General features: G+C 27.4%; 1 protein-coding gene across 3 annotated transcripts in view; it reads left to right on the top strand.

Annotated features, from left to right (window-relative positions):
• The window catches only part of LOC101238206 (uncharacterized), an 82,568-nt gene that overhangs the window by 60,343 nt on the left and 7,631 nt on the right, over nt 1–14,594 (top strand). For all 3 annotated transcript variants that reach the window (XM_065811276.1, XM_065811277.1, XM_065811275.1), the window contains exon 15: nt 8,448–8,576. In XM_065811276.1, coding sequence (XP_065667348.1) covers nt 8,448–8,576 — 129 coding nt within the window. The remainder of the gene's footprint in view (nt 1–8,447; nt 8,577–14,594) is intronic.

Here is a 14,594-nt window from a genome sequence, read left to right as displayed (position 1 = left end):
ATAATTTTAATTTAAAAATTTTTAATTCTGAAGGTTAACTGATGGATGTTTAATCTTAAATTAAACATCCATCAGTTAAGTTTTTAAGTGAGAACATATATTTGTCAATATTTCACTTTGTCTTTGATTTTAAATAAAAAGGGCTCTTTTTACAATTTTTAGGGGTAAGGTGTCATAAATATACATATTTGAAGAATTTTTCAGCTATATCTTTATTGAAAAACTATATATTTAAAGATAAGATTTACATATAGATATTTTATATCATCTGCATCGCTCGAAACCATTGATGTTTTATCTGTTTCTACTATGTTTTGGTGATACAATCTAAAACAAGGATCAATACAAAAAGCTGGTTGGTCGGCGCAGTATCCGCAAGGATATCTTGATATATTTTTTTATACACAGCTTACATTTCTTTGAAGGTTGTATTTTTTTTCCACTCAGTAGAATTGTCAATGGGTAATAGAAACTCGCTGGAAGGCCTTCTTGCAGATAGTTTTAATTTTTGTTCTTTAATTAAACTTTTTACAACATTCTCTTGAAACTAAACAAGATGGCAAAGTTCTTTATTATTTGAAAATTTGGTATAAAGGTAGAAAGAATTATTTAACATCATTTCCAAGATATGCACTCCTGCTTTTTTGTACCATCTTAAAGTTTTTTGGAGACCAGAGTGATAGGATAACATCTGGTCACTTCAATCAATGCCAGACATTGAGTTATTTTAGTCTCAGACAATATTAGGTTTGTATTTTTCTTTTCCATGGCGTTTGGTAACTTTTACCATTTGTGGAATGTGTGCATTGGATATGGTAAGCACATCTCTTTTGTTTTTTCATTTGCAAACTATAATGTCATTTTAGGATCTCCAAATTACTTCTCCTTTCTTCAATTTTGCATTTTTAACTGCCTCTGGGTTCCATTTTTTGTCTTTTCTGAGAGTTCCTGTGCTTGCATAGATAGGAATTCTTTCAGAGAAACTGAATTCAGTAGTTTTGTATAAACACATGATAGCTCTTATTTAAATAAGGTTTCAATAGTTTTAATACTGTTGCTTCAGCCAGTCCCAAATTATGTTCATCATTAAAATCTTTCCCTCTATACACTTCTACAGTAAGTACTAATCTGTCATGGGTGCAGAGTTCAAGAGTTTTATTTCATGCTTATGGCACTTATTCTTAATTTATTGCTGAAATACTAAGCATCCACGCCAAAGCATCATTGACTCATCAATTGAAAGGTTTTTATCTGTTGCTATTAGTTTGAATATTCCTTTGTTCAAATGATTCATAACTGTGTCAATTTATATACATGCATTATGGCTTGATCAGATAGATTGGTCTTTTGGAGAGAATATATTTTGAACAAAACATGGCGCAACAAGTATGTAAATAAATGCGCGAACATAAAGTTTTATAGTATATACTGATTATCTTGTTTAATCTTGAAAATCTATTAATGAAAAATGGCAGAAAGTGGTTAAGTTGGTGTTTCTCCTCCAATGTTAGATTTAGTTGTAGATAGGTATGCTGCATTTTGCTCTTGGATTAAAAAATGGCATGATTATGTTTTGTTGTAGACTTTAGAAAGAAAAAAAGAGTTTAGAAGATGAAAAAACAAACCCTTTTGTTATATTGGAGCAAATGTAAATCTTTGCCAAAGGTATTATTAATGAAACTTTAAAAATACATAAATATTTTAAACTCCTTCAAGTAGATGGTGAATGTTTTGATGATTTCTTGACAGAAATAAAATTATTAAGTAAAAGCTGCAATTTTTGTAAAGCAGCCATTTGTCTTTTGTATCTGGGATACTATGTGACAAAGCACAAATAAAATTACTTTCTGAAAAGAGGTTAACCCTGAATAAAGCAGTAGAAATTTGTTTTTCTTCTGAATTCCCAAATAATAAAAGTGAAAATGTTGACCGGATTGGACTACAATTAAACAGCAGAAAAAAGTTTAATTCACGGATACAGAACACTGTTAATGAAAGAGACTTTAGTTTAAATTCATTGGCGTGTAAATTCTATTTTAAAAAGCATCCTTTTAGTCAAGAATCATGTCCAGCATGGGATAAAAAATGTAGAGACTAATAAACCACTAAATTGCATAGGATATTTCCAAAAATCATTTACAATCAATGGTCTGAACAGTGAGTTAATTATCATATATGCTTTATTAGGTAAACCTGTCTTACAAAAGTTTAACCAAACAAGAATAGACATTCCTGAAAAATTTATGTGTGGTATGATTAAAATAACAAAAAATAACATAGTAGAACAGCTTCTTTCAATATTTAATGGGTTTGGAACAATTAAAGGTGAGCCTGTACATATTGAGGTATGTAAAATGTGACACCATACCATATTGGAGCGCCACAGCAAGTATTGTTCCCACTTCTAGAACCATTGAAGTTAGAACTGGAATGTATTCAAGAGGTGGGTGTTATTAAAGTATTAGATCAACCTACTGACTGGTTTCTTCCAATTGTAGTTGGAAGGACAACTTCGGGTTTTGACACAACTAAATAAAGATATAATATGCAAGTTCTAGATATAGATCTATGCAAGTTAAAAAGTGTAGATGATACATATAAATATATGTATCTATATGTAAATATGTAAATATAAGGCTAAATTAGACACTAACTCAGATATTGGCAACTACCCATGGATTTAAAAAGTCAGTTGGAGTGTACGTTTACCACACCTCTTGGTAGTTTTTGCCCAACAAAAGGTCCATTTGGGTTAACGTCACTTCCAGAAATCTTTAGTAAAAAATGGATCACGTGATTGACGGTCTTAAAAAAGTCATAAAAAGTATGGATGATTTTTTAGTTTTTTTGGCAACACAGAAAATGAGTACAATGAGAATCTAGCACCATTGCTAAGTTTTTTGCGGAATATAAAGTTACCCCTTATTTAGAGTGCATATTTAATCAAAGTAAAGTGCAATTTTCAGGACATAAAATTTCAGTGAAAGGTGTGAAGACTCTGAGCAAAAAAGTTGAAGCAATACAAAATTTCCTAAGACCAACAATTATCACAGGTTTACGTAGTTTCTAAGGTATGGCTCAACAGCTATCAAAATTTAATTGATTACTCGCTAAACTGGCACAACGTTTGTGAGATCTTTTAAGTTCAAAATCAGCAAGGGCATGGACAGAAAATCATGCTAAAGCATTCAATGAGATAAAAAAAAGTTGGACAAATCCATCAGTTTTGGCACACTATGATGTGACAAAAGCAATAAAATTGAGAACAGATAGAAGTTTCTTAAATGGATTTAGTATAGTTGTTTATAAGAATAATGATGGGGTATACAAACCAATTGACTATGCATCTAGATTTTTGACAACAACAAAAAAAAATTATAATCCAATTGAAATAAAAATGCTAGCTGTAACATGGGATGCATGCAATTGTTGAAGTACTTGTATGGGTTACCAAATTTTATTTTAGAAACAGATCGCAAACCTTTAATTCCTATATTAGATTATTGTTCGCTTGCCGAAATGTCGCCAAAAATTTAACGATTAAGAATGAAATTGTTAAGATTTTCATTTACTGCAGAGCATGTTACTGACAAGTCAATTATGAATGCTGATGCAATGTCTCGTGCACATGTATTGCAACCTACAGAGGATGGTGAAATTGCAGAAAATGATCTAAGTATATATGTTAGTTCAATAACTAAAAGTATGCCGGCTACAGAGAGTCAATTAGAAGAAATTAGGCAGAAAACTGAGTAGGATGAACTTTTGCAACAACTGCAAGATATCATAGTTTCTGGATGGCCGAATTCTAAAGAATATTGTCCAACAAATCTTTAGCCTTATTGGAATTTTAAAAATAAAATAGTTAAAATTGATGGACTCTTGATGTATAAAAACCGAATAATAATCCCAGTCAGTATGCGAAAAGAAATACTTTCAAAATTGCATGAAGGTCAATTAGGAATAAAAAAGTGCAAATGCTGCGCACATCAGGCAGTTTTCTAGCTAGGTTTCAACAACCAAATTGAACTGTTAATCAAAAAGTGCAAAGCATGCATGAGGTATCTTCCATCAAAACCAAAAGAACCCCTGTTAACTTATAATGTTCCTAGGCAATCAAGACAAAAGGTTGGAACCGGTTTGTTTCAGTAGACTAATAAAAATTACTTAATTATTGTTGATTATTATAACTTGTGGCTGGAAGTTTTTCTGATTTTAAATACCAATTAGTAAATGTAATACTAGCTGCAAAAAATCATTTTCCAGATATGGTGTCCTGAAGGAATTGGTTTCCGATAATGGTACACTATCTACTTCAAAATTGTTTCATTCATTTTCTCAACAGTGACAATTTAAGCACATAACAAGTAGTCCGTACTACCCAAGGTCAAATGGCTTAGCTGAAGCCACTGTTAAATTAGTTAAACTTATGATAAAAAAGTGCCATATGTTAAACAAAGGAATTTTAAAAGGTGCTCTAATATTCCGCAATACTCCAATAAAATTTGGATTATCTCCAGCAGAACTACATGGATGACAACTAAAAGATAACTTACCTATATTTCAAAATAAGAAACCATATAAAAGATCTAGAGACATTGTTAAAGAAAGAATTCACTCAAAAAACTACCATGATAAAAATATTCATACTTTAGTTCCATACTTTTTCAAGCAGAGTCAAAATATGGCAATGGAATCTCAGAGGTAAAATAATAAATTGCGTAACCCCTAGATCATAAGATATAAAGTCAAATTAAATCACAATAAACATATTTTCCATCAAAATCAGTTTTATCTTAGATAATGCGGAGATGATGGTGCGCAAAAGAATAGTAGCAGAAGCAAAAAAAATCCCAAAGGAGATAAACGAAAAAAAAAAATAATAAAGAGTAAAAAGCCACTTGATTATAAGGATTTATAAACTGGCTTGATTTCTTATTATCAATTATATTAGTTTTGTTTTATGTAGTGTATGTGTCATATTTATATACATGTATCACAACTTGATTGGATAGATGTGGGCCGGTCTTTTTGAATATATTATGAACACAATAATAATCATTTGTATTTGCTCAGTCTATTATTCTCAAATTTAGGCTTTTCACCAAAGTTAAAAAAATATAATATTGACTCAAATCATTCTCTGGTTAACAGGTAGGAGAAATGTTTGTTTTTATACAGAGTTTCTTTCCTCCAATACTTTTTGTAAGATGGTAGACAGATTAAATCCATACTGGAAAGGATTCCTATAAATCTTTCCAATGACTCCATTAAGATCTACATTGCAATGGTCTAATTTTATTAATAACTCTGTCAACATATTCATTTGTTTTCTGTAGCAAAGTATTCAGTAAGTCATCTTTTAGTAATAATTTATTTAATAAATTAAAGAAAAACATTGAAAGTGCATTCTCAGGAACATCCAGATTCAATCTAAGTATTTTTTGGAAAATAAAATTTTTTATATGTAGTGGATCTTCTTCCTAATCATTACTATCATGATCCATGCCTAATATGTTGATATTTAAAGTAACCAAGTTGAGTCATTTTATTGATGGTAAAGTTCTACTACCACCCAAAATGTGCATAAAATCACATTCCTCACTACGTTTGACAAGTATACTCATCATCAATATTCAATAAAAATAACATTATAATACTATTTTCATAGCTTAAATTAAATAAAAAAATATTTGGTATGTGATTTCATAGTGCCAACTATCTGCCATATTTTAGAAACAAACACTGAATATTGCTCCATATGCAATGTGTATATTGCAATGTAATTTTGCTCACCAAAAACTTATTGAAAAACCTATTTATAAGCATATTTTTAATTTTTTTGAGTTTTTGCTTTTTTCAAAGTACCAGATCCAAGCATCGATGAACTGCAAAATGAGTCAATCCCAAAAATTGTTTAAAAGATAACAAATTTTTTAATTTAGAGAAAAATAACAAGTTAATATTCTGTCCATTAAATTCCTATTTACATTTTATTTTAAATTGTTCATGCAACTCAATTAATTGCATATATAGACCAACAGAGCTGTTCAGTTACTTAGTCTTGGGAGATATAATAGTATAAACAGGTTGTAGATGATATCATTGAAATAAAAATAATAATAATATAATACTAAATGAGGGGTAAGACTCTTGTAAATTAGAAGAACAAAATATGAATGCTCAGGGGAGGAGGAGAAACAACTAACACTAACGCTCTATTCTATCCATTATTCATATTTATTATTATATCTATTAGATTCTAAGCAATAAAGAATAAACTTTTGTTTTATTCATATTAGAGACAGTTTATGTTTACAGCTGTGATGGTGTAGTGCATCATTAAGCTCTGTTAGTGATCTGGTATGGTCTTGTTATGTTTTAGCACAATTTCAAATTGGATGAATAGAAAGTTAAACATGCTCACTTCTTGTGATTATGGGCTAGCGTATCAGTGATTTATCTCCATATATTAACAAAAAGAGCACATAATCAAGCTACTATAAAGTATACCCAAAGAACAGCATAAAAAAACGTTTGAAAAATGACTTAGAAATGTATCACTTTGCATAGATAGTCATCGACATTATTTTTAACATTTAAGATAATAAATTAAAAAAAGAAGTTGTTTCTTTTAATATAATTAAAAGTTAGTAGAATCCCTTATAAAAATCTTTGTTGGGGATTCTATGAACCTTTCTAACAACCTAAGTATCATTTATCAATGCTAAAAATTGAATTTTAGTTTTGTAAATGCATTTTTTTAAAAAGATATTATAAGAAACTTAAGGCTAAAATTGGGTAAAAACAAACAAAAATTTTAGGAACATGTCTAGGCTTGAACTGTTTTCTTAAGGAACATAGAAAATAAAAAAAAAATGCTGCAGTTTACTGTAAAAGAATTTTTGTTGTTTAAAATAGGAACCATACAACAATGTTCTTTTTACTTATGCTTAACCATAAAAATTTAAACTGATTTTGAGTTTTTTCTAACTGTTTTAATGATGGTTATTGGATTTAATCAAATTTTTTTTCTTTAAAACAATTTACACATTAGCAAAGTGGGTGCAATAATGGTAATAAATATTGGAGTCTTATTAAAATGTTTTTTCTGTTAAGAAACACTTAAACAATTAAACAAACGGAAGTTTATTTAATTGTTCAAGTTTTTATTAACAAAAACGCTTGAACAAAAATTGTTCTAAATTTTAAAAACCCTAGGCTTAAAATAAAAAGTATTTCTTATATAAAACAAAACCTTGATTTTCTTTTACTGCCACAATTTCTTTTTCCCTAGTTATCCATAATTATTGACTCTGACAGATATTGAGAAAAAAAATTGATGAAAAACAGGACTTTATCACGTAAATAAATAAAAAACCAAGTTCTAATGCATCTCATATTGCATTGTAAAAGATGATAATCATTTAAGTACTCAATATACTTTAAAAAGTTAAAACATTTTTTATTATTACTTAATTTTCTAAAATATATGTACACATTGTTTTTTTGTTTTTTTAAATCTTATTTATAAGAAAGTAGAACCAGAAATCTGAATTATTTTTCAATTAGAAAATTTTAAAGATTTTTGAATAAATTTAAGTTTATAAAATTTACACACCATTTAATGACTCTCATATTAAATATGAAAGTCATTAAATATGAGATAATTTTATTATAAACTTTGTTACCATTATTGCACCAACTTTGCTAATGCATAAATTGTTTTGAAGAAATTTTTTTTTATTAAATCCAATAATTATCTTTAAAACAACCTTGAAAATAAAACATCCTTAATGTAATGTTTTTTCAAAGTATTTTAACATAAAATATAACATAATATAAATTAAGTGTAATAAAGCAGAATAGTAATTTATAATTTCTATTAAATTTCACAATATGAAAACAAAGATGAAAAAAATCAAATAAAAAATGCATTAGTTGTTCATATTGTGTTGAATATCATATTTGAAATTATTTCATATTTTAAAACTTTACATTCAAACAAAGTTTATAAATATGTGCTTTCTTTTGAATCCAATCAATGTAATTAAGTCAGGCAGTTTTTTGCAATTAAATGATAATTACAATATATCTTTGACTTGAGATTTTCATAAAATAAAAAAGATCTTTAATGATAAAATGACCTCAATAAAAAAAGATTATTGATTTTAAACTGACCTCAACTTTTGCAGTGGTCTCCCAGCATTTGCTTGTGATGACTGTAGGTAAAAACAGCACTGGGTGGGGCATCCCATGATATAGCACCAATATTATTATAAATAAAATAAAATAAAAAAATAAAAAATTTTAAAACTAACTTTAGCAATATTTTAAAATTTCTTGTTTTGTTTGATTTCTATTTACAAGAAGAACATAAGTTAGAAGCTTTGAAACTAATGTTATAAAAACTTCTAAATACAACAATGATCTAAAAAATATTTTAGGTGCAAATGAAGTATTAGAAGTTAAACTTTCAAAGTTTGTGCGTAAGTTTTGTAATCATCTACGAATTAATATAGAGATGCAAATTCAAAAAGATGATGCAGAAATAAGTGCATTCTTTCAACAGAAAGGTGAGGATAAATAATTTTTAAAATATTTAGTGCTTTAAAAACATTTAACATTTTTTTCTTACTTTGTATTTTTATTTAATATTATTTTTTTTATTTTAAATGTTATTTTATTGTTTACTTATACTATATTTTACTTTTTATTTTTTAATTCAAATATTTAAATTTTTTATAAATATATTGTATTATAATATTTTTATTTAGTATATATTATAATACAACATATATAATTATAGATGCTGTATTATCGCATATATATATATATATATATATATATATATATATATATATATATATATATATATATATATATATATATATATATATATATATATATATATATATATATATATATACAGTATCGGACAAAAATAGTGCAACTAAATAATGCTAATTTAGTTTCTTTATGTAAAAGTGCTGCATTTTTTCAATTTAGAGAAATAACTATGTAACTGTTTAGAGACAAAGTTCTTCAAGTTTAATTCGTCACAAAGTTCGTTATTTGTACACGAAAATTAATAAATTAATCAAAAGTATTTAAAAAAGTTGATTTCCTTCTGGACAAAACAAGTGCAACTCGACAAAATGTTGACCAAGCTGTATTTCGCTATCAATATTTCGTGGCGAATCCTTTGTTGTTGATCACAGCCTTGCATCTTCAAGGCATAGATTCGATCAGGTGATCAATGAAACTTTGTGGAATCGCTGCCCAGGTTTTTTGGATTTGTTCAAACAGTTGATCCTTATTACGAACACCTTCATGATTAATTCTGGGGTTGACGATCTCCCACAGGTTCTCGATAGGGTTGAGATCCGGAGATTGAGGCGGCCAATCTATCACCGATAGGTGGTTGTCTTGAAACCACTGCTTGACTACTTTTGGAGTGTGTTTCGGATTGTTCTCTTGCTGAAAAACCCATTTTATTGGCATATTCCATTCAGCATGAGGTAACATAACATCTTTCAGCATATTTTTATACATGAAACTGATGATATCCAGGGATCCTTCTTGATGGATCTGACGATCATAGAATCCTCTCTAGAAGTGGTGGAATGCGGTCTTCCACCTTTGTTATCTGCTGCCAACTTCCCCGTAGAACGATATTTGGAACATAGTCTTGATACGGTTATATTTTATATATATATATAATTATATACAAATATTGCATTTCATGCAATATTTATCACAAATACTTTTTTGTGACATTCCACTTGCGTAATCGCCAATAATTTTCTTTCTTAGTTCCAATCCAAGACTGTCGGGAGCCATTTTTGCACTTGAAGTCATAAAAATAAATAATCACGCTTCTTAAGGCTTACCGTGTTACATTTACCTTGTGATGATACAATAATGCTCTGTGGAACACAACGATAATACTGACTGATTGACTTCCACATACTGACTGAATTACATGTCAATTTACATGTCTCTTATATAGTAAAATGAACCTGTGTGAACCTGTTCTGGAAGATTCTAGATGCTTCTTTTCGATGCTTCTGGAAGCTTCTAGATGCATCTGGATGCTTCTGAATGTTTCTGGATATTTCTGGATGCTACTGGACGCTTTCAGATGCTTCTTCTGGAAACTTCTGGAAGCTTCTGCATGCTTCTGGAAACTTCTGGAAACTTTTAGATACTTCCTTTAATTATTAAAAAACTTCCGTGACGTTGACATGGACCAGACTTAAGAAAATGAAACAAACCAAAAAAGTTGCACTTGTTTTGTCCACTGCAAAATGGCACTTGTCAACAAAATTATGTCTGTGTGCTGTCACCTGTCAGCTAATTGCTCATGTCATGGCATGCTATGACTCCAGACTCCTGAACTGCTCGCTGTGGTAGTATAGTTCGTTTTTCGTTTTTAAGACATATAAAATTAGGAACACTTTTTAGCATTGTTCGATGTTGGTTGCAAATGTTTTGTCCAATACTGTATATATATATATATATATATATATATATATATATATATATATATATATATATATATATATATATATATATATATATATATATATATATATGTAAATTATGTTAGTGTATTTTACAAATAGAGTGCTCAACGTTCTTAAAGAACAGAGCAATAATCAATTAGTAAAAAACACTTATCTAACTTTTTCTTCTATTTGAAGTTTCACCATTGCTGGATCATCAGGAAGAGTACTCTTCCTGATGATCCAGCAATGGTGAAACTTCAAGTAAAAGAAAAAGTTAGATAAGTGTTTTTTACTAATTTATATATATATATATATATATATATATATATATATATATATATATATATATATATGTATATATATATATATATATATATATGTATATATTAAATTATGACACCTTGCATGAGAGTTGAATTAATTTAATGCATGAACATCAATGAATACGAGTTCTCTTAATACTAATTTTTTATTAATTTAATAAATTTTGCTAGATTTTTTTGTACTAGCATCTTCAGCTCTAATTAAAAACGTTTTTACATATTGACAACCATTTAAATTTGTAACTCCATTCTTAGACCTGCATTTGTTAAACTAAATTTCAATTGATTCTCTATTTTTTCTTTTTAAATTTTTTATGTTTTTACTTGCTCCCATTTTATATTATGTGGGCATTTGTTCTTATGAAGCCTAATTGCAGATCAGTCTCATTTTTCTTAAAATACATGTTTTTGTTGTTGTTTTGTTCTTGTTTCTATTTTCATTTTTGTTTCACCAATGTATTTTTGTTTACATTTGCATTTTATTAGGTATACTCCAGGATAGCTACTTGATGGGAGTTTTGTTTTATTTTCCCAGGTTAGCAAAGATTTAAGATTTACAATAAATTTAAAAACTGTCTTATAACCTACTTTCCAAAAAAAAATTTGAAATTTTGGTGATAAAAAGTTTTTGGTGATCCACAGTAGTGATATAGTTGACATAGCTGCTTCATTGTTAGATACGACTATTTCATTATTTGAGTGTCATTTTTTTATAACAATATTTGTAAGGTTTTGTAATTTTTTCTTGTTGTATCCACTTTTAGCAAACACATCAGGAAATTAATTTCTTTATTTAAAAACTTTTCAGAGCTAATTGATAGAGCTATGAATAAATCTCTTGAATATTCCTTTTAAGATTTTTAGATCATAGTTTGAATTGGGTTTAAACTGAATATTTGCTATTGCTTCTTTTTGATGTATGCTAAAATCATAATTACCTTTTTAATTTTTGGTTATTTGGATATCTAAAAAATTTAATCTTTTGTTTTCATCTTTCAATTCGGTTGTATCTTTAATGGCATAATGTTGACTGTTTGATATTTGTTGAAAATGGATGGCATTACTTTTATTTGTAAATCTGCATATCATCTATGTACCTCAAAAAATGATTTTTTTTCTAGCGGTGAATTAGAATGAAACGCCATATCAATTGCTTTATTTTTGAAAAATTCTAGGAAACCTTTTGCAAGTATTACCATGAGTGAAAATTTTCTTGGACCTGAATCCAGAAGCTTGTGAACTTCTTTATTCCAATAATAAATAACATTTATATAAACGCAGTTTTATTGGTGTTTTTATTTCTGAAACGCTTGGTTTTGTTAGTTTATTTAAATCTAGAAAGAGCTCTAACATATTTAAAAGAATTTTTGTGGCCTCTCCCAGAAGGAATAATGGAATAAATTGACAAGGTCGTAAGTCATTTGTATTTCATAATTTGATATATTCTGAAGTTTAGCTGTTTTTACAAAAGTTGACAAATTCTTTAACTTGGTTTTATTTTTAATTAAAATTTGGACTTTCATATTCTTTTTTGGCGAATTGCCTATTTTAATTCAACTTTGTTAGATGAGTTCTAATTTTATTAGCAAATTTAATGGTCAGGTCCCCTTTAGTTATCTTTGTTTTGCCAATTTCTTGGCAAGTTATATCGATAGCTTTGTTGTGTTCTATTCTAACAAAGCCTGCTCCTTTATCAAAAGAGTGTATCAATGTTTTTGTCCTCTGTTTTTTGTCCTTTGGTTATGATTTAAGTTGTCGTTTTTCAATTTCTTAGATATATAGATATTTAAACTTTTAGATATTGTAAATATTACCATACTTATTAAAGACCATTTTTAATCTCTCTTAAAATCACTATTGTTTGTGATTCAGCAATTTTATGTTTTTATATGATCATTTCATGTGAAGGGTAGTACTTTTGATAATAAAGCCATTTGTGAAATTGTTAATTAGTTTTAATCTATGAACTATTTTCAATTTTTTTTTTTTTTTTATATATGCAAGGCAGATCGAGTACTTTGGTACCATCTTGATAATATTTTTATAGTTAGATAAGATTCAGCTCAGTCAAGTCTTAATTTTTTTTTGAAAGTTGTGTAAGTTAAGCTTCAAGTTCAAGTTGCTCTTTGTTAGTTAATCGAGCTCTCTTTTTTTTTTAAATAAATGTTTTGAAATATCCACATGTATCATATATAATGTACCTTGTTTGTTACACCTTTGGATTATCATTTAACAGTCATTTTTGTATTATTGGATAAATGTTGATTGCTTTGTTTAGGTTTAATTTTTTAATTTGTTTTTGATTTTCTTTATTATAAACCTTTATTTTTAAATTTGTCTTATGTTATCAAAAAAGTTTTAATTAACTAAATTATATTGAAAGCATTGAACATTTGAATATGAATTGAACATTTAATGTGTTATTTTTTATTTTATTTTTTATTTGTTGTCTTTATAGGTTTATGTCTAGGTTTATTTATTGTTTCCTGAATATTTTATTTTATGTTTTAGTTTTTTTTTTAATCAAAACACAAGTTTCGAACATTTACTCATAATTATTTATGATTCTTAAAAAAAGAATCAATTCTCAGGAGTAAAATTCTTGTTTAAATTTTTAATTTAATAGGTAGTAAATTGTAGGATTAAATTATTTTACAAAAATACTTAAATTTTCATAATTTTATCTGAATGTTTAATATTTAATAATATTTGCATTACTTGATAAAATTTAATAAATTGGTTTTCTATGTTTAAATTAGATTTTTCGATTCAGTCATGACAAGATTCCGTGTTTTTTTATTTTTTTTCTTACATTTTATTTGCTTGTTTGACTTTTATATGCTTATTGATAACTCTTGCACCATTTATATTACTATATTATATCATTATATCACTAAAAGATTATATCACTATTATAACCATTTACTTTATCATATGATATTACATTAATCTGTGTACTGTTATCACCATTCTCTTTAAATAACTATTTAGTATAATTTGTTTAATATATAATAAATTATATTACACATATTTTTGATTAGTGGTCAATAAAAATATCCTAGTTTGATAATTGTATTGTTATATTTGATGAGCAAATTTATTGTTTCCTTTCCCTAAAAAAAAATTATTTTTATAGTTAAGCTTAAGTTTTTTTGTGAATTTTATGAATTAAAATATGATTTGTAATATATAATAATGTTTATTTGCATATTTAATAATACTGTTAATTTGCATATTTAGCATACTTATATAGTATTAACACTCTATTCACTTATTTGCATATTTGCATATTTAGCATGCTTATATAGTATTAACACTCTAGTCACTTATTTTTTGATTATTATTTTTATTTTTCTATTAAAATAAAAACCATGAGACATGTACCAGAATAAATCTGTGCGTGTTCTGATGTGGTGTTTATGGAAACCATGCATCATTTTAAATAGCTAATTGTTTTAAAATGTCATTGTATTAGCGCTATTCAAAATTTAAACAACTCTGTTATCAAACAATTAGTTTTAATTGAAATGTCATCAAATTAAGATAAGAAGCGAGAAAAAATTTTGCATTTTCTCGTTGAAAATCCTGGTGTATCAAACAAAACAATTTCTAAAGAGTTGCAGATTGATTTGACATTATTGAAAAGCGTTGTGAAACGATTTAAGGACACTGGTACAATCAAAAGGAAATCAAGAAGTGGAAGATAAAAAAGGTTTTGTTAGACAAGATCTTGGTAAAAAAGTGAAAGATGCCTTAGACA

This window comes from Hydra vulgaris, chromosome 12 (assembly GCF_038396675.1).
Source record: "Hydra vulgaris chromosome 12, alternate assembly HydraT2T_AEP".
In the NCBI taxonomy this organism is placed as follows: Eukaryota; Metazoa; Cnidaria; class Hydrozoa; order Anthoathecata; family Hydridae; genus Hydra; species Hydra vulgaris.
The sequence above is the reverse complement of the archived record's forward strand: the minus strand, read 5'-3'. Positions and strand labels throughout refer to the sequence as shown.